The sequence below is a fragment of the Bos indicus genome, chromosome 5 (genome assembly GCF_029378745.1).
Source record: "Bos indicus isolate NIAB-ARS_2022 breed Sahiwal x Tharparkar chromosome 5, NIAB-ARS_B.indTharparkar_mat_pri_1.0, whole genome shotgun sequence".
NCBI classification, from domain to species: Eukaryota; Metazoa; Chordata; class Mammalia; order Artiodactyla; family Bovidae; genus Bos; species Bos indicus.
Window position 1 is genome coordinate 28,131,112 of NC_091764.1, and position 20,214 is coordinate 28,151,325.

The 20,214-nt window shown below is 52.5% G+C and overlaps 3 protein-coding genes across 11 annotated transcripts in view; 2 read left to right on the forward strand and 1 right to left on the reverse strand.

The window, feature by feature from the left end:
- FIGNL2 (fidgetin like 2) overlaps positions 1-4,862 on the forward strand; it is a 28,815-nt gene extending 23,953 nt beyond the window's left edge. For both annotated transcript variants that reach the window (XM_019960529.2, XM_070789061.1), the window contains exon 2: positions 2,065-4,862. In XM_019960529.2, coding sequence (XP_019816088.2) covers positions 2,076-4,046 — 1,971 coding nt within the window. In that variant the 5' untranslated portion in view covers positions 2,065-2,075 and the 3' untranslated portion in view covers positions 4,047-4,862. The remainder of the gene's footprint in view (positions 1-2,064) is intronic.
- A 4,549-nt stretch (positions 4,863-9,411) lies between these two features.
- Positions 9,412-11,155, forward strand: TMDD1 (transmembrane and death domain 1). Its single transcript, XM_070789071.1, has one exon. It carries the CDS (start codon positions 9,412-9,414, stop codon positions 10,312-10,314), a length of 903 nt encoding a protein of 300 aa, XP_070645172.1. The 3' UTR covers positions 10,315-11,155.
- The window catches only part of SCN8A (sodium voltage-gated channel alpha subunit 8), a 196,904-nt gene continuing 187,839 nt past the window's right edge, over positions 11,150-20,214 (reverse strand). For all 8 annotated transcript variants that reach the window (XM_070789069.1, XM_070789066.1, XM_070789068.1 and 5 more), the window contains one exon: positions 11,150-17,715. In XM_070789069.1, coding sequence (XP_070645170.1) covers positions 16,568-17,715 — 1,148 coding nt within the window. In that variant the 3' untranslated portion in view covers positions 11,150-16,567. The remainder of the gene's footprint in view (positions 17,716-20,214) is intronic.

Genomic DNA, 20,214 nt, shown 5'->3' on the forward strand with positions numbered 1-20,214 from the left:
CTCTACTATCTATGGCTCACGCCTTCCCTAGGGCATGGGGATGAGGGTAAACGGTTTTATTTTCAAAGATTGACGTCAGGTCAGTCGTAAGAGGTGGTGCAGTCAAGCTACTACAAGTAAGGGCAATTGCCTGAGAAGCAATCTGATAATTTTCAAACTCTTCTTGTACCACCGCCCCCACATATACCCACTGCCAGGGTTCTGGTGACCCAGCAGTTCTTGGTACTCCCCGGAGGCTTGCAGTGTATGGTTATATAGGTTATGCCCTGCACGTAAGTCCTACTTCTCAAGGGGCACAGGTATCATCACAGACACAGATTTGTTTTGACTATCACAGTTTCTCAGACGGTGGCAGTAAGGCATCTTGAGGTGGGGAAGAGGACATATGAGCTATTCTAGCCCTAGCTTCCTCAATGCACTGTGCTCCGAGTCTTTGAATTGCTGGAATCCTCTAGCCTGTCAGGTCAACTTGGCCTCTCACCCTTTAAGTTCCAGTAAAGACATCCCTCCCTGGCGAGGCCATCTCGACTAGGCACAATACATTCCCCCGAGCCCTAGAACTCTGGACACACACCTCTGGTTTTCCACCTCATAAAGGATGTCATCTCTTCTGGCTGAAACATCATATTCACTTTTCAATCTGCTCTCATGCCTAGCACAGCTTTTAGTATGTGCTCAGTAAAATTCTGTTGAAGCAAGAATATTGACCTGTAAGCTTATCAAAATCTTAGGACTGAGAAATAATCATTAGCAAAAACTGTCTGGAATGTCATGTGCCCATTTAGTCTTTGAGCTGTTGTTCTCAGATCAAGCAAACGAACTGGAGCCATACAGCTGGAGAGTGCCATTCCCCAGGCCTTGAATACCTTTTACCAGTTTGGCCCATACCTGGACTGGTGCTGAGGGACAGTGTATGAAATAAATACTTCTGCAGTATTTATATCATGACCACCTAAGAGGCCATTTCCTGAGGTCCATGAAAAAAAGTTCTATGATCTCTATGCCAGGAATATTTTGCTTGTTTTGAGTATGATAGTGTGTTTTACTTTGCAGAATTATTTGGTTCCTGGGAAGTGCAGATAAACTTGTGACCAACTTTGTTTTGTAATATTCACTTTTATTTATTTGGCTGTGCTGGGTCTTAGTTGTGACACACAGGATCTTCATTGCCACAAATGGGATCTTTTGTTGAAGCATGCGATCTCTTAGGTGGGATATGTGAGACTTAGTTCCCTGACCAGGGACTGAACTCGGACCCCCTGCATTGCGAGTCTTAGCCACTGTACCAGTAGGGAAATCCCATTTCTACGATGGGCACTAACTTTGTCCCATCTTCTCCAGAAGACATTTATGTTTATTCGAAACAACCTTTTTGTATTGTGCTGAAACATTCTGGGAACGAGGCAGGTGGCAGCACCTGCTCTGGGTATGCAACCATCACGAGCAGAGTTGGGTCTGGAACCCAGGTGCTCTGACTCCATCAGGTAGATACAAGAAACCACGTGGAAAGGAAGTGATGCTTCTGGGTCAGCCTCTGGGGTTTCCCAGGGACAGTGAGACTCTGCCACAGACACCATCCTTCACTACAGTAGGTCTGAGAGGACCGTGTGTCCTCGAGTGCATGGCTGGAGGCACCAGGACAAAACAATAGTCATTGCCTAGGTGAGGTTGCTGCTGCTAAGTCGCTTCAGTCGTGTCGGACTCTGTGCGACCCCATAGACGGCAGCCCACCGGCTCCCCCATCCCTGGGATTCTCCAGGCAAGTACACTGGAATGGGTTGCCATTTCCTTCTCCACTAGGTGAGGTTAGGACCCAAAAAACCATCATTTTCAGATGCATCTTGGTTCTGAGGGAAGTATTTTCAGACAACTTTAATTGTGGGACAAGACAAATACGGTGATTTTGGTGCCTGAAGATGGCCCGGGTAGGGTGGAAAGCTGTGGGTGGATGCGGGAAAACCAGCCTGTCCCAAGCTATGGTTTAAGAAGGTCCGCCTGCGGCTGGCAGTCGGTGGGTCCTTAGAGGCTCTTCAGGATCTCACTAGCCGCTTCTCTTGCCTGCAGCTCTGTCGAAGATGCACTGGACACCGGAACACGCCCAGCCCCTCAACCAGTGGCCAGAGCAGCACCTGGACGTCTCCTCCACCACCCCGTCGCCGGCCCACAAGTTGGAGTTGCCCCCTGGGGGTCGCCAGCGCTGCCACTATGCTTGGGCACACGACGACATCTCTGCCCTCACGGCCTCCAACCTCCTCAAGCGCTACGCCGAGAAGTACTCGGGGGTCCTGGACTCGCCCTACGAGCGCCCCACCCTGGGCGGCTACGGCGACGCCGCCTTCCTCAACGGCGCCAAGGGGGACCCCGAACCCTGGCCGGGACCAGAGACTCCTTACCCCTTGGCCTCGCTCCACGAGGGCCTCCCGGGAACCAAGTCGGGCGGTGGGGGCGGCTCCGGGGGTCTCGGCGGTTCCCCGGTTTTAGCCGGAAACCTGCCTGAACCCCTCTACGCCGGCAACGCGTGCGGGGGCCCGTCGGCGGCGCCGGAGTACGCGGCGGGCTACGGAGCAGGGTACCTGGCGCCGGGTTACTGCGCGCAGACAGGCGCCGCGCTGCCCCCGCCGCCCCCGGCCGCGCTCCTGCAGCCCCCGCCCCCGCCGGGCTACGGCCCCTCTGGGTCTCTGTACAACTACCCCGCAGGGGGCTACGCCGCGCAGCCGGGTTACGGGGCCCTCCCGCCGCCGCCCGCTCCGCCCCCGGCCCCCTACCTGACCTCCGGTCTGGCGGCGCCCACGCCTCTGCCCACGCCCGCCCCACCCCGGCCGTCACCCGCCTCCTACGGTTTCCAGGGGGTAGCGGAGGCCGGGGTGTCGCTGAAGCGCAAGGCTACAGACGAGGGAGCCGAAGGCCGCTACCGCAAGTACGCCTTCGAGCCCGCCAAAGCCCCGGCGGCCGACGGCACCTCCTACCCCGCCGCGGACAACGGCGAGTGTCGGGGCAATGGGTTCCGGGTGAAGCCGCCAGGAGCGGCGGAGGAGGCGTCAGGCAAGTACGCTGGTGGCGTCCCTCTCAAAGTCCTGGGCTCCCCCGTCTACGGCCCGCAGCTTGAGCCCTTTGAGAAGTTTTCAGAGCGGGCCCCGGCGCCGGCTCCCCGCGGGGGCTTCGCGGTGCCGTCAGGAGAGCCTCCTAAAGGTGTGGACCAGGGAGCTCTGGAGCTAGCGACCAGCAAGATGGTGGACTGCGGACCGCCGGTGCAGTGGGCGGACGTGGCGGGCCAGGGCGCGCTCAAGGCGGCGCTGGAGGAGGAGCTGGTGTGGCCACTGCTGAGGCCGCCCACCTACCCCGGCAGCCCGCGTCCGCCGCGGACCGTGCTGCTCTTCGGACCGCGGGGCGCTGGCAAAGCGCTGCTGGGCCGCTGCCTGGCGACGCAACTGGGCGCCACACTACTGCGCCTGCGCGGAGGTACGCTGGTCGCGCCGGGCGCTGCCGAAGGCGCGCGCCTCCTTCAGGCCGCCTTCGCGGCTGCGCGCTGCCGCCCGCCCGCGGTACTCCTCATCAGCGAGCTGGACGCGCTGCTGTCAGTCCGGGACGACGGCACGGCCGCCGCAGGCGCGCTGCAGGCGCCGCTCCTGGCCTGTCTGGACGGCGGCTGCGGTGCGGGAGCCGACGGCGTGCTGGTCGTGGGCACCACTTCGCGGCCCGCGGCTCTGGACGAGGCAACCCGCCGGCGCTTCGCTCTCCGCTTCTACGTGACGCTGCCCGACGGCCCGGCCCGCGGGCAGATCCTGCAGCGGGCGCTGGCCCAGCAGGGCTGCGCGCTGAGCGAGCGGGAGCTGGCCGCCTTGGTGCAGGGCACCCAGGGCTTCTCTGGGGGCGAGCTGGGGCAGCTGTGCCAGCAGGCGGCGGCCGGGGCAGGCCTGCCGGGTTTGCAGCGCCCCATCTCCTATAAGGACATGGAGGCAGCGCTGGCCAAGGTGGGCCCTAGGGCCTCACCCAAGGACCTGGACTCGTTCGTGGAGTGGGACAAAATGTACGGTTTCGGACATTGATGGCACACCAGGAGGCCCAGGGAGCTGCCGCCCACTCCCGGCCCCTCTGTTTGTGAAGGGTCTTCTTTAACCCCACCGGGCTGGGGCGTGCCGGAGTGAGGGGTGTGGGGTGGGGGAGTGGAGGGGGCTGCCGGTGGTTTTTGTTTTTTTTTTTTTCCCGTGGGAAGGAAAATGCTTGTGCTGGGCAGAGAGATGCCATATGCGCTGTGTACTCAGGTTTTTTCCTATTTATTGTGGACGGGAAGCTCGCCATCTCTGCCCCGCGGAAGACTGGCCCCGGGGCCTAAGGAACTCCTGCTCTCTCGCCACAATCCTTTTGTCTCCTCGCTGTCTGAATGGCTCCCTCTCCTTTCCCCTCGTCTCCCTTTCTCTGCTTCTGGTAGTTTTCTTTCTCCGTCGCTTTGTCACTAACCATACACCCTTCTCGCTCCCCGCCCTGTCTCTCCATCACCTTCAGTGCTTCCGTTTCTGTCCCTTGCTCTCTAGCCTCTCTGTGTCTTGGTCCCTCTCCCTGCCTTCTGTCTCACATTCAAAGACTGCAGTGTCCCTTTGCGGAAGATCCGGAGGTTAAGGGGCTGAGGAGGAGGGGGTTCCCTTCACCCCTTATCCCTCATCCAGCTGAAACCTTCGGTCTGTGGGAGTCAAGCAAAAAAGAAAAACACCCAAAGAAGGGGGTTTTGTTGTTGTTTTTGAGGAGGAAAATTCCAGAAATGTAGCTTGTTTAATATTTTAGGCCTCTTATTTTTTTAAGATGTGTAGAATTTGCTGTTTTTCTTTTGACAACTCAGGAAGAAACTGACCTCAGAAAGAATGTTAGATTTTGGCTGCTTTCCTGTGTGTGTTCCCCCCACCCCCAGCCCTTCAACCCCTTCAGCCCTAGGGAAGCAGATTCTCAGAAGACTCAGAAAGTGAGACCTGAGGGGAAGGGGAGAGGAAGACCGAGAGGCCACACTCCAACCCCTGCGCTTCTTGGGACAGAAGCAGAATGTATTGCAGGGGCCGCCTCCTCAGGGCCAAGGTTGTAGGCAGAGGTGATGAGGACTGAGTTGCGGCATTTGGAAGGAGGCAGGTCTTGCTCCCTTCCTGCTGCTCTTCCTGTAGGCCCCACCCCTCAGCTGAGTGGGGTGTTTTGTGTGCGGGGTTGGTTACCCAGAGTTGGGATGCCCTTGCCCACCGCCTGCCCCAGACCTAGCGGGTAGGCTGAGAGGGCCCAAATGGGAACGTGAGCCGGGTGGAAATTCCCCAGAGAGGTCATCCCACCTGGTCCCTGTCTAGGCAGAGGTCTCCTGTAACTTATGCTAAGAAGATTTCCTCCAGAGGGAAGGTAGTCTGGCCATAGGTCTGATTGGGCACAGAGTTCACTGCAGACTCAGCCTCCATGGTCTGCTGGGAGGCTCTGAGGAGGGGTGAGTGAGTGTGTGTCCATTGCAGGAGAAGGTTCTTAGGGGACTCTTACCTCTCCTGTTCTCTTAGGGTCCTAGGTCTAGAACTCCAGGGGCTATGAGAGGGTGAAGGAGATGGGCAGCTGTGTTCCCCTGAATAAAAATTGGACTTTTATTCTCAGTCCCACCCAAACTCTCCACCAGAGGCCCAGGCTTAGGCACCCTTCCTTGTGAGAACTGTATTCTTTTCCCACCAGCTTTCCTGTGATGGGGCTTTGGGGTATTTTGCCCCCCCCCCCAACTCTGTTGAGGAGCCCATTTAACAACTCTGACCTTTGGTCCAGAGGTGGGGAAACAAGCCACCACCCCACTTCTCTCTCCCACTACCCTAGCCTCCCTTGTTTCTCACCACCTTGACAGCTCCTCCAGTGTCTCCCACCTCCCACTCCCAGCTGGAAGGAAGTCCAAGGGGATGTTTCAGGTGCCAAGGTGCTGAGGGTCTGTGCTGGCCTAGGAGTGCTAACAGGAAAGCGGCTCTGTTTTCTCTTCTCCCTCCCCGCCTTGGTCCCTGACCTTCCTTCTGCTCCTTGGAGCTGGCTGGCTGAAGGGCTACGGTGCCTCAAAAGCAGTGGGTGCAGGGTCTTGGCTGTGAAAAGCCCATGGGGGGAGCAGCGAGTGAGCAGGTTCTCTCAGGTGTGTGTATGTATAAGGGGGGTGGGTGGGTGGAGGGCACTGGGGAGGGGGTTTGGGATCTCAGCCATCCCTTCAAGAGGTAGACAGCTCTTGGGGTTGGGGGGGGAGCTCACTGACTGAGGCCCACGGCCCCCACCGCCTCCTCTACTGGCCTTGGGGAGCTTTGCACAGGGAGACAGCCCCCAGTCTACTAGCACTACCTCAGGGCACTGGGGCGAGTGGGAGAAGGGCAGGTCCAGCTCTGGCAATGTGGGGGGGGCATACCAAAGAATCCAGGGGCAGGGATGGGGGGAGGGCAGGCTGGCTCTCTTCTTCCTTTACCCACGTTGGGGTTGGGGTCCTCCCCTCCAGCTGTAACCATTTCTACCTCATGTTGATGCGTGTTGTACATGGATGTATTTATCTCCTGTTTGATGACGCTCTGCAGTTCGGTCTGTCTACCTCAGAAGAGACTGTATTTTAAAAGAAAGTATGACACAGTATTAAAGCGATGACACGTGGTTTCCAGAGGATTTCTTGGGGGCAGCAGGATGTGGGGAGCCCTCTGGGAAATGCTTGAGCTTCCAGGTCTGCTGGTGCCACAGATGTGGCTCTGTGGGTGTGTTGGTTTCTTCAGCAAAACATGACCATTCCTGTTACTGTGAGTGCCTAGCACACAAGTGAGGCCACCGGGGGAGAAACCTCTTGATCGGGAAGGTCTGCCTGCAATTCTGAGCTCCTAGAGGCTCAGTGTTGGGGCTGACTTAACAGCCTCTGAAGCATGAGTGATGAAGAAGGGCTTATGTGTTTGCTAAGTGAGTGAGTGAGTGGGTGAATGAATAGATGAGTGCTGAAGAGGAAGTTTCACTTAGAAGCTGGCCAGCAGCCCTTGGCCAGAGCTAGGATCATATTCGTACTCCATCCTTGGATGGAGGGAAAGGGGACAGAGGGCAGCGTGGGGACACAGTGTGATCTAGTCTTTCAGGTCACGGGATCCTTCGTCCACCACCATCTGCCAATCCCCAGACTCTGACAAGTCAGCATAAACTGGGACACGAAAAACTGGCGAGGAACATCTTGTTAAAAAGGCTGTATGGAAATGCCCATGTGAGGTTTGGACCCACAACTTCTGAGGATTTGAATGTGCTCAGCAAAATGATCAAAAATGCAGAAGGGACAGGGAAGCAGGCCCCCTGGCTTCCACTGGCCCAGGCTTAGAGCCTATCCAGGGCTTTCAGGAGCCAAAGCCTGCCCATGGCCAGATTGTATGAAGCAGTTTCTGCTTGGAGAGAAACAACTGGTGTTCCTGTGTGTGAGGGCTCCAGCGCAATGAACTACGGGTCAGCGACCCCAACCCTCTTGGCCCTTGGAGGTCCAGACCCCCCTCACCCTCTAGGTGGTTTATTGCACACCTACTCTGTGTAGACAGCACTCAGGATACAGAAGTGGTTAAGTACAGCCTCAGTTCTGGAGAGCCCACATTACCGGATGGGAAAAGCTCAACAATGGATCATTTGAAAATACAGCTGGATAAAGCTGCTCGAGGAGGGACCTTATCAAAATTTTTATATTCTCACATCTGGCACAGTGTTTGGTGCACATAGAAGACACTGAATAAATGTTGACTAAATCCTCGAATTCATTTCCAGGAAGTGTCCTGATGGAGGATGCACAGGTTATTTCGAGAATGCCCAGAAAAGACCCTAACTCGTGGTGGTGGTGGTACTGGCGCTGGGTCAGAACAACTTCCTGGACGGGTTTGGGTGGGTTCAGCTTGACAAAGCTATGGAAGCTGGCAACTGTACCATACCTGTGACTATAGTTACAAGAGCATAAAGTGAGGGCAAGAGTGAGGGGAAGGGAGGGGAACAATGGGACCACAAGGCTGCACCAGGAGGCTCTTCCATGCCCCTGAAGAGCTGAGGCTCCTCCATGAAGCCTGTGGGGGGTGGGTGGGGAGGGGGGTTAGTTGCTGGTGGACAAGGACTGATTTGCAAGTGAAGAGTTCACACACCAATTCAACAAATCTTTACCTGAGCACCTGTTATGCACTAGTTGCTACAGGGACAACAGGTAGCCCTTACAGTCAGATGGGGCCGCTTCCCAGGCACAGCGGTAAAGAGTCCACCTGCCAATGCAGGGGACGCAAGACAGGTGGGTTCGATTTGTGGGTCAGGACGATCCTGTGGAGGAGGAAATGTCAAGCCACTCCAGTATTTCCTGGAGGATCCCATGGACAGAGAAGTCTGGTGGGCTACAGTCCACGGGGTCACAAGGAGTTGGACATGACTCAGCACACACACAGTCAAATGGGGGAGACAGTATGAAGGCAGAGCTATAGGGTGCTGTGGGAGCAGATGGGGGTGCCTAGAGAAGACACAGGGCCAAGGGTGTGGGTGGGAGGCAGGGAGGGCATCCCAGAGAGGACTTGTCAGCTGAGCAGTGACTAAGGCAGAGCGGAGAGTGCAGTCCAAGATCTAAAGAAGCACCTGAGCTGAGCTTGCTTGGGGAAAGGAAGCGAGTTCAGTCCCTGTGTGTGGAGGCGGAGTGGGGACTTGAGGATCACTTACTGTGTCCAAACAGAGCATGAGGGTTTGGATGCACTGCGGGAGGACAGGAAAGGGTAGAGTCTCTACATATTTAGTAGGTAATAAGGCTTCCCATGTTGGCTAGTGGTAAAGAACCCGCCGGTCAAAGTAGATGTAAGAGACTTGGGTTCGACCCCTGGGTTTTGAAGATGTCCTGGAGGAGGGCAGGACAACCACTCCAGTACTTTTGCTTGGAGAATCCCATGGACAGAGAAGCCTGGTGGGTAACAGTCCATGGAGTTGCAAAGAATCAGACACCACTGAAGCAACAGCATGCAGGTAATGAGAAAATTTGGGGATTGATTGGATATAGGAAATAAGAGTAAGGGGTCTAAGGCTTCTGGTGGAGGGTGAGGGGCGGTAAATGGGATACAAGAGATGTTGGAGACCTACTAAGTTTGACAGAAATGGGCCAGCCAGGAGGCCTCCAGCGGGCATTTCAATATAAGGGGCCGGGATCCTAGCCTCCAGTCCCCCTACTGATCCCTGGGTATTGAAAACTCACTTCAGCCCCCGGGGTTTTGTGAGATCTTCCCCTCGAAACTCCTGTTTCTGGGTGTTAGGAGATCTTCCTTCTACAAGTTGTGTTGGAGGACCCCTTTCTCATCCCTGGATGTGGGAACCTCGTTCCTCCCACCCATCCCTGGATGTTGGCGCCCCTCCCCCACCCGCGGGCATTCGGAGCTCCTCCCCCCACAGTCGCTGGATCGCAGTCACCGCCCGATGATGGCGGCACGGGCTCCGGCGGGGGCCCTGGCGCTGGCGCTCTGGGTCTGGGCTTTGGCTCCGGCGGGGGCAGTGGACGCCATGGGCCCTCACGCTGCCGTCCGCCTGGCCCAGCTGCTAACCCCGGAGGAGTGCGGCCACTTCCAATCGCTGCTGAAGGCGCCGGAGCCGGACGTCGAGGCTGAGCTGGCCAGGCTTTCGGAGGACCAGCTGGCGCAGCCCGAGCCTGTGCCCACGTCGGCGATGCCAGGCCGACGGCGGCGGAGGCGCGAGGCAGCGGGGAAGCCGGCGGCCGAGCCTGCCGACATGTCCGACGGCTGCCGGGAGGGGCTGGCGGCCTGGCTGGCTGCCGAGGCCCCGTCCTTGTCGTGGGACCGCGTGGCCCGGGCCTTGCGGCGCAGCGGCCGCCCAGACGTGGCCCGGGAGCTGGGCAAGAACCTCCACCAGCAGGCAACACTACAGCTGCGCAAGTTCGGGCAGCGCTACATACCCACCGCCGACGCCCCCGCTGCCCCCGTCCCGGCCCCGGCCCTGCGTTCCCGCCGCTCCTCGGTCCCCGAGCCCAACTGGGACGAGCTGGAGCTGATCGTGGAGCGACTGCCCCAAGGGCCGTATCAGCGGAGCCCCGCGGGCTGGGCCGGGCCGCTGGCTCTGGGCTTCCTCACCGGCTTCGGGGGGGCGCTGGGCGCCGGGGCGCTGCTCATCCTACTCATTCCGTGGATCACCGGCGGCGATGGCGACTGGGTGCGGCTGGGCAGCCCCCGGCCGCCCACCCCGCCCCTGCTTCGGTCCGCCAGGGCTCCTGGCTGTGGGGAAGCGGAGCCACTCTTGACTGCAGAGCCGCTGGCGTCCCCGGCGGCCTGGGCTGCAGGCGGGCCCCATACTTCCTTGCCTCTGTGACTCCAGCTGTGAAATGGGAGCACAGACCTGGTGGCGTGCCGCTTTTGACATATAAAAGTTACAAAACACGTAAAGGTGGGAACGATCAGTTTATCTGTTGGTTGGAAATGACTGCATAGCCAGTGGGGCTGCCAGTGGAAGAGGAGGGGCTCAGGTGCCAGTCTGCGGGCTAGGGTAGGGGAGGCGGGCCCTCCCAATTCGCGTCAGCTTTAGTTCCTTCATCTTGCACTTACTCTTCCGCTAAGAGCTACCATTTATTGAGCACTGTGTGCCAGGCCCTAGGCTAAGCAGTTACATACATTATTTGTTAGCCTCTTTAGAAACCCAAGAAGGAAGGTGTTATCTACATTACACATAAGGAAATGGTCACAACTATTAAGTGGCACAGTCAGGTGTTTGAATGCAGAGCTGCTTTGAACCAAAAGTTTGAGCTCAGAGGGAAGGATCTGTGAGCAGCAATGGAGCTGGGGCAAAAGGACACAACGAGATGCAGAGCTTGTTTACTCTGAGGCCCTGCTGGAGCTGCGCCCACTTCCAGGGGTTGCTGTGCCCACTTCCAGGGGTTGCTGTCTCCAAGCTGCTTTCTCCACTCAGGCAAGGCCTCCTGAAGCTCTCCCTGGAGTCCCAAACTCTCCCTACCCACCTGAGTGGGTGGGGCACTGCCAGCCCCACTGAGGGAGCTGAGCCTGGGTGAGCCCCCACACCAACTTCACTCAGACTGTGCTCCCACCACGGAGAAGGACAGCAGATGCCTTGGGGTCCTGCTGGGTGGGCACCCCTGGGCCAAGGGGCTCCGGTGTGCGAGTAATGACAGAATGACAGGCCAGTCCAAGAGGAGAGTTGAAAACAAGATTGACGTAACCCTTTATTGCAAATTCTAAAGTAAAAAGATGTACAGTACAAAGTAAAATTGAAATTTCAGACTATAAACTTCCAATCCACTTATACATTCTCATTTCTCAAGCACTTCTGCCATTTCCGCATAAACGGAACAGGGAACAAGTCGAGTGGGTGAGGGAAGGAGATACAGCAAGGGTAAAAGAATTGTGTCTAGAACAATCACAAACCCCAGAAGCAAGTGAAAGGAAAGACATTTTCTCGACCTGCTGTCCTGGTGATGAGAAGCGGGGGTGGTTGGAGCAGTGCAGTTTAAAATGGCTCTCAGAATAGCAGCATTTATGGTACCATTTCATCTTCCGGAAGTCCAAATAAATACTTTGCCCTTCCCTAGTGCCTTTGCCTCTGTATCTCAAAAAACACTTTACAAAACATTTAGTTAAAGCCTCACAACACCCCTGTGAGGTAGGTCAGTATTATTATCCCCATTTTACAGACGGGGAAACTGAGGCACAGAGAGGTTAAGTGACTTGCCCAAGGCCACACAGCGAGTCAGTGGTTGAGCTAGGGATGGAACACAGGAGTTCTGTCCCTTCTCTGGAACCACTGGACCGCGCTCCCCTTTACCTATATACATTCTTCACACACACACACACCACACGTGCACACCCGCCCACCCCACCCCACTTAGCCTCTATGTACAGCAAACAGCAGTGGGGGGCAGGGGCAGGGGGTGCCTCAGGAGCGTTTTGACAGGAAATCTTGGTGCTCTTGGAAGGGGAATCCAAGAAAGCACAATGCTGAGCCACAGCCCAGATGGCAAAACTTGGGCCCCTCCCCACCCAGACTCCCTCTTCTCTCCTGATGTCCCCCCTGGCTGGCTAGCTGCAGCCAATTCTTTAGGGGGTGGGGGTACCTGAAAATGAACGAAGCTTTTTGCAAAACTTTGGGCAACATCTGAGAAAAGAAAGAGGCATCATTACAGAAGATGCCCAGGACTCAGTCACTAAGTCACAACCGTGGCCATCTAACCTCCACAGCAGGCCTGGAGGCTGGGGGCCGAGAGGGGAGGATGGGGACTGACCTACCAGCCATCTCTCTCCAGAGCGGAGCTCCTGGAGCGGACTAGAGTGGGCACTTCAAAATCCTCCTGAGTGTTCCTGGACTGGGAGACGTGGCCTAGAGAGGGGTGTCCCCAAAGCGGGGCGGGGTGGTGCCAATGAGACCAGCCGAGTCTGCTGGTTTGTGGGTGGGGGAGATGGAGGGCAGGGCCCAGCAGTAGCTAGCAGAGTGGAGGCTGTTGGGCATTGTGCTCGCCCGAGCTATGGGGCGTTGGAATGGTCTTCTTAAAATACTGGTGAAAAAGGCAGGAGTAAGGCCAGTCCAGCTGGGTTGGCTGGCATCATCTCTGGGGGCTCTGCCGGGGGTGAGGAACAGGTATCAATGGGCCTGGAAGCAGCGGCCCAGCAGGGGGAGGAAAGCCACACGCAGTGGGTGAGTGGGGACCTGGGGAGATCAGGACTTTGCTTTTCTCTCCAATCTTGGCTTTTTAGCCAGAACTTTGCAAGAAATCCCCATTTCTCTCCCTTTCGTTCCCCTCCTTTCCCCAAATGTGCTAAAGTCCCACTTCCCAGGTATTAAAAATATTGGGAGAGTCAAGCAACAAACGCACACCAAGACAGGCTTCCCTTGTACAGTAAAAAGGGTCATTTTTATTTTGTTTCCTTTTGGCTTATAGAAGTGATGTACTTTTCATCACGTCTTGGTTAGAGCAGTGCTGGCCTCCATGCATTCACTAATACACTAGTCTTTACTATTGGTCTTTTACAAGCTTACGTTGGTTGCAGCAAAAAATGAGAGAACTCTGGGCATCGCTGTTCCAGGGGCTTTGACTGGGAGTTTCTGTTAATCTCTCCTCAGTCAACTTCTGATGCCAAGAGTGGCTCATTCAGAGGGGTGGGTCCAAGGCAGCTGACTTGGGAAGTGTCTCCTGCTCTCGCCCTCGGCTTTAAATGACGGAGTCTCCTCATCCTAAGCAACAAGGAGGTTAAAGAAAAGAAGAGGGGAAAGTGTTTTTCACACACAAACCAGCAACCATGTCAGCTGCTGCTCGGTGGCTTTGGCTCTGCGTTTTAAATTAACAGCATCACACATGTCTTTTTGCTTTTTGTCCTTTTTTTAAAGGTGGATTCTGGAGTATAAATACTGCACCAAGGACCTGGCTACAAAAAATAAATATTTATATCATATTTATATATCTATATATATATATGTGCAGTGATACTGTGGCTGCTGCTGCTTTTTGATTGGCTTTGTTAATATTTGGCAAAGCGTTGCCACTTATCCACTGGGTGAAGACGTGCGAGAACGCCTTCATGACTCTTTCAGTTCAATGCCTGTTAACTGCGGGTGTAAACTGCTGGTGATGGTGTCACTTACTACCAAAGAAGTGTGGAGCAGGGCGGGTGAGTGCGAGAGTGCGTGAACGAGTGGGTGGGTGGAGGGCCATCAGGTGGGGAGAAAGAAGGTGGGAAAAGTTTTTAGAAACAAACAACAAAAAAAGTGAAACTTCAAATAGAGTGGAGGTGGCTTCTTCCCTATGAAGCTGGCTGATGGGTGTCAGATACCAAGGCCTGTGTGTGTCACTGAGGAGACAGCCTGCTGGGTGGGGAGAGCAGGGCCTGGGGGAGGAAAAAAGGTCAGAGCTCAAAAAATCTCATTAATATGCTCTAGTAGCTTAATGACATCACTAGCACGAGCACTTGGAGGACGGAGCGGGATCTTATAGCTCTGTGGCCCATCTCAAGACCTAAGAACAAGAACAATTATGAAGTTTAGCCAAATCTTGCATAGAAGTGGTTAGAATTTATTGCACATTGGAACAAAAATATATATATTTTTTTGTTGTTTTGGAAAAGACCATTAGCAATAAAAAATTTTTTGTCTGTCTGTCTGGTTTGGGGATGTACATTGGCTGACAGCATCTAAATTCTAAGAAGAAAGAAAAGTATAAAAAATAAAAATAAACATGACAATGGCATAAGCCAGAAGCCATTTCCTATTTAATAAGTTAATACTTTGTATTTACAAAAAGGCATGCCAATAAAATAAAATGATATATTACAGTATTTATAATTCTCTTAAAAAGAATAACCACACGTCAGCTTCTGTTTTGTGCTGTTTACGATGTAGCCTGTACATGTTACTATACATTCATCCTAGCAGTTAGCAGGGTCACTGAAGAGAATGCCTTCCCAACCTGGAATCGGGTGTAGTACAAAAAGTTCTACGGATGACGTCGCAGAAGCAGGCTTCTGAGAACTGGACAGAGTTTCTAACGGTCCAGCAAGACAGGAAGCTCTGCTTACTGACTGGCTGTGGTTTGTTCTATGCAAAACTAGTCAGGTGGACTGCGAAATTACATCCAAAGTGCTCCTACTGCAAGGCCGATTGGTGTGTCTGACTATGGGTTGTTTTTTCCCCTCTACCGTATGGTTCAGGAAGAATTCATTTTGATTTGGTTTGCATGCTGAAGTCTCTCCTCATTCTTTGAATCGACTTCCTGACACATTCACCTGCAGCATCTTAGCTCTGAAATCTAGTCATCGGATGAGAAACCCCTGGACTAAGAACTCTCTTCCTGAAAGTGGGAGATAGAACAGAAGCTATGACGCTCCCCGCCAAAGCCACCCTCCAATGACAATGTGCAGGTCGCTAAGCAGATGGCGAAACTGGCTGAAAGGGAATGTGCTGGGGAAGCTGGAAGTTCTTAAGGATTCATATTAAATCGCTTTCTCATGAGAACCAGTGCAATAAAGAAATCAAGTGGGCTGGGTTCAGAGGCGGCTCCATCTCTCCTGAGGTCCCACCAGTGATCATCGATTCTAATAAGAAATGAAAGAAACCACAGCCATAGCTCAGCGCTGCTGCCCTCACTCACCTCTGTGGGTAAAGGAAGCCCTGCATGGTGCAAGAATGTGATGCGGGCAAGAGGAACTGTGCAGCAACTGAGCTTGTGACAACCACTCCATAGAAGAGAGAGGCCCGTTCGGAATATCTAAACCCCCTCCATGTGGACCCCAGCCCGGAGAAAGCCACAATGCAGAGGACATGATACGGATGAAGTGAGCACCCCTTTACCCCCAACGAAAGGTTGTTTTAAGTTCCCCAAATGACCTTCTAGAGATAACATGCTACTCTGAATAGCACTTTTATCTCTACCCCCCAAAAGTGTCAGTTCTCCAGTATGAAGGCTAAACAATCATCATAAATATTGCAAGATATAAATGAAAAAAATTTTTTTGATTTTTGTTTTTAGCCCTAAGATTTGGTTTTACAGTGACATTAATACAAGCCATTCGAGATCAAAGTTTCCCCACGTATGGGACACAGAGCAGCATTAAAGAGTTCATCTTTCAAAATGTGCAACAATGGCTGTATGTTAGAGATGTCTGTTAAACATACACACACAACGGATCCATCTGCTTGTTGGACTGGGTTTGTTTTTTTTTGTTGTTGGTGGTGGTGGTGGTCAATTGGTTGGTTATGTTTCCCTACCCAGAAGGTGTATGAAAGACTTCTAAGAATTCAGAAAGAATTGCAGCGGGCATGGAATGCTTACCATTTTTTCTCCAAATACAGTGAACGGTGCAGGGCTGGGTCCTGTCCAAAGGCTGACCCAGTGCAGGGGAGAGGGTTAGTAGTGTCCTGTGGTGTATGGTTCTCATGCATGACTCCTGATCACGGCATGCCATCATGCAAATCATTTCTACGCATTGAACGAACACAATGTTTGGAATCGGCCTGAGCAAGTCCTCCTCAGCCTGAAGAAACCTGATTGTTTTCCCCCACCCATCTCCAAACCACGTGAAGCCCATGTGGAGAAGATGCGGCATTATGTCAAAGAAACTGACAAGTAAATGACATGGGCTAAATGTGAGTGTGTGTGTTTTTCCTTTTTGCTGCTTAGCTTAACTAATGTAAGAATGCAAATAGAGTTTGCATGAACAAACAAACTTTTAAAGTGATGCTTTCTGCTTCTGAGAATCAACAAAATAAAAAACAAACAAAAAAAATCCATCTGGCTGCAACGGAAATACACTGGTCCCGGCAGCCTGACCTCTGTTTTATGTATCCTGTTAGTTTTGTCCTAAGTTGCATTGACTGATGTGGAACATGCAGTAACCACCTGCCCAAGCATTAGAAAATCTGTGAGTCCAGGGAGCAGGGTCCTTTGCCCTTGGCAGGTCACTGCTCAAGATGCAACCGTGGTACGTGGTAAGCAGACTACGTTTGGTATAGATCTTCGGGATAAAGTGTCTCCACAGCTGTTCTGCATTGATAATATTCAGAAGTTTGTAAACAATCTTTCACTTGCAAGTTTTAAGTCTGTACAATGTTGAATTTTTGCTTTCCTCTAACACTTGGATTCTCTGACCTCTTTTTGTCTTTTGGCTCTTTCCCTTCGTCCTTCCTCCGCCCGTTGCTGTTTCTCTTTCTCGGGTTTAGTCACACTGTCATAGGAGGGGAGGGAGGCTGTGGATGGGGTGCTCTCTTTTTTCTCCCGGTGTGTGCCTCCATTCTCCAGCTTATTGGAAGTTGTCTTTTTGCAGATGAAGCCCCGCCTGGCTAAATGTCCCCGGTAGGCACGCTGCAGGACCACTGCTGATACCTCCTCCTGCTTGCGCCGCAGCGTGGTCGTGATTGGCTCATAAGACACTTTGGAAGGATTGGATGCCACGAACCTCTCCTCCATCTGTTGCCGAAGGATGTCCAACTCCCCACTATCTCCCAGGACCCGCTTGGTGAAGGCAAAAAGGATGTCCAAGCAGTGGATGCGATCCCCGCTGACCATTGGCAGATCCATGGCGATGAGCTCAATGGTGTTGGGCTTGGGCACGCGGAGGGGATGCTCCAGGGCATCTGCAAAGTCTGCCAGCTTACAGTACTCGATGAACTGGGTGGCATCGGGGTCGAACTTCTCCCAGATCTCATAGAAGGTCTCAAAGTCGTCCTCGCTCAGAGGGTCTGCGCTTTCCTCTGTGGCTACGCTGAAGTTTTCCAAGATGATGGCAATGTACATGTTCACCACAATCAGGAAGGAGATGATGATGTAGCTCACAAAGAAGAAGATGCCCACTGAAGGGTTCCCGCAGTCTCCTTTAAAGCCACTCCCTGGGTGTTCCTTATCCAAATTGCAGTCAGGGGGGCGGTTTAGGATGGGCAGCAGGAGGCCGTCCCAACCAGCCGACGTGGTGATCTGAAAGAGGCAGATCATGCTGTTGCCGAAGGTCTCAAAGTTGAACATGTCATCAATGCCAGCCTCGTGCTTCACGTATGCAAAATTAGACATCCCAAAGATGGAGAAGATGAACATGACCAGGAAGAGCAGAAGGCCGATGTTGAACAGAGCAGGCAAGGACATCATTAAGGCAAAGAGCAGGGTACGAATTCCCTTTGCGCCTTTGATCAGACGCAGGATGCGCCCAATACGGGCCAATCGGATGACTCGGAACAGGGTTGGGGAGACAAAGTATTTCTCAATGATATCAGCCAGGAACATTCCTAAGAAGGGGAACGGGAGATAGGTTACTGAGATTGGAAATGCCCTTTCTCTTTACTTATGTCATCTGGCACTATGGAACCCTTAACTTCAAAGGACTTTATAGAGTGAGTGCCTTACTAGTCAATCTGAACTCTCATAATAAAAAAAATTTTCTCAAAAGAAAATCACATGTTTCAAACATATAGAAAAGCAGAGAAAACAACAGCACCCAGAGACCACATCTGCTTCCACTCATCACCTCCAGAAGCACCCACTATCCTGTAGATGGCATGCATCATCTCAGTGTCTTCATAATTTTGCTATGTATGAAAAATATAGGTAGCAGCCTACAAGGTTTAAGGAATTATACTGTATCTATCTTTCTAGATCTCTAATTTCCCTTAAATTTTTTTTTCTTCTAGATCTCTAATTTGCTTTTGAAACCTAATATTATGTTTCTGAGATTGATCTTTGGTATTAAATTTGGGTTTTGTTTTTTTTTTTCAGATTTGTCTGTGCATAACTTCCTGAGATGTTATGGATTCTTCTCCAAAATGCTGTCAAATTGCCACATTCACAAACAGTGAATGAGAAGTCCTGGCTCCACCCTGTGGTTGCAAAATCTTAGTCTGCTAAGGTCACCAATTCTCAGGGCATTTTCTTCCTGGCTCTAGAAAGACATTTTTGGTTTCTCATGGCCCCATGTCCCTATCCCACCAAACTAGCCTGCAAACTAAAGGGACTTCTCAGGAGTGGTTTTTAACGCACAGCTTCTAGATTTTGTGTTTAAAGTCATAAATCAGAAACCAGTATCAGCAGATAAAAATGTCAAGGCATTAATAGGATATGAAAGTAGGGGGCAAAACACACATATCAAAGGGCCTGTTTCTGTTCACATTCCTCCAGGGGCCCACCTCCACCAGACCACTTGCCTTTAAAACTACAAAGCGAAAATGGGAGGGTCGTGGAAGGAAGAGGCAATGAAACGGCTGGGAAGTGACAAAGAAGGGCGGCAGTGACACCATGTGCTCTTCCTCCAGTGTCCTCTCCTGCTTTAGAGCCCCCCCATGGGATAGTGTGAGCTTCATTTAAAGAAAGAAATATCCCCCAATCCTGGGGACTCATAAACACGGGGGCAGGGAACTGCAGAAGAGTTAGTTGAAGGTTTTATGCTAGGAAAGAGTCTTAACTCTCAGAAGGGACAAGGTGCTGGAAGTGCAGACTAGGCAGACAACGTGCTGGGGTCTTGTCTGGAGCTAGAATCTCGGGAGGCATTTGAACTTTCAAGAAAATCTACCTCAGCTGGCACCCAAGAGGACTTTCTCAGCTCTCCTCTGTTTACCTCTCAATTAAGTCATAACCAGCATAATGCAGGTGATGTCTGTGTTCCATATATGATGGAGAGGAGGCTTCAGAGAGAAGACGATGCCTGAGTAAGGTTTTGTAGGACCAATGTTTTATTGTGCCAGAGAAAAGTGGGGAGAGATAGGCAGGCAGCTATCGAGGCAGTGGAGTCAACTTTTAAGAGGTTCTCTAGGAGGTGCCTACAAGACCCAGTGCTGGGCTTCCCTGGTGGATCAGACGGTAAAGAGTCTGCCTGCAACACAGGAGACCTGGTTCAATCCCTGGGTCGGGAAGATCCCCTGGAGAACGGGATGGCTACCCACTCCAGTATTCCTGCCTGGAGAATCCCATGGACAGAGGAGCCTGGTAGGCTACAATGGGTCGCAAAGAGTCGGACACAATTGAGTGACTAAAACTTTCATTTTTCACTTTCTAGGGGGTGCCAGGGTAAGTTTTACCCCAACGCCTCTTAATTTAAAAAGATTTTTTCCTACACTTTTGTTTCTGAACAAATTAATGATATTAAAAAAAAATCCCAAGCATCAAGAGAAATACTTCTTCCTACTTCTTTTCAAGTACCATCTGAAAATAGGGGGCATGGTTTGATCTGTGGGTTTTCCATCCCACTCAGTGATGGGCGGGCAGAAAAAGTTCAAGAACAGTGGTCAAGGGCAGCATCATCCAAAGTGTGTTTGGTGGGAGGTTTCGGGTGTGGAGCTGAGGCCAGGGCCGGGCTTGCTTGCTCATCAGCTGCGTGTCTCAGTAACTGCTCTGTGCCTTGGCTCCTTAGGATATTTACAGGGCTGTTTGATGACTGCATGAATTAAAACATGTAAAGCGCTTAGAATGATGACTGGCACAGAGTATATTCCATTGAAGTCTGAGAAACATTATTATTACTTGAAAACAGGGTGTTGTGATTGGATAAAGGTGGGATGGCGTTTTAAATAGAATTCTTTACCCCAAGACTTCCAAGCGCCTCCTGTGGGCTAATGTGCCCTGTGACCCTCTGAAGGGAAATGCAACGTACAGTGTTGCCCAAAGTAGTTTCATTATGGGATTCTTTGCTTGAGGAGAAATACATGAGATTACACAACACATTTTTGGACATGGTGCTCTGGAGGACAGGACTAGACAGTGGGAGGACAGTTGCCTTCTGGTGGCCACAGTCACCA

What these genes read in the sequence shown, in the direction of transcription:
- TMDD1 (XM_070789071.1), top strand. Translation starts at nt 9,412, where the DNA reads ATGATGGCGGCACGGGCTCCGGCGGGGGCCCTGGCGCTGGCGCTCTGG.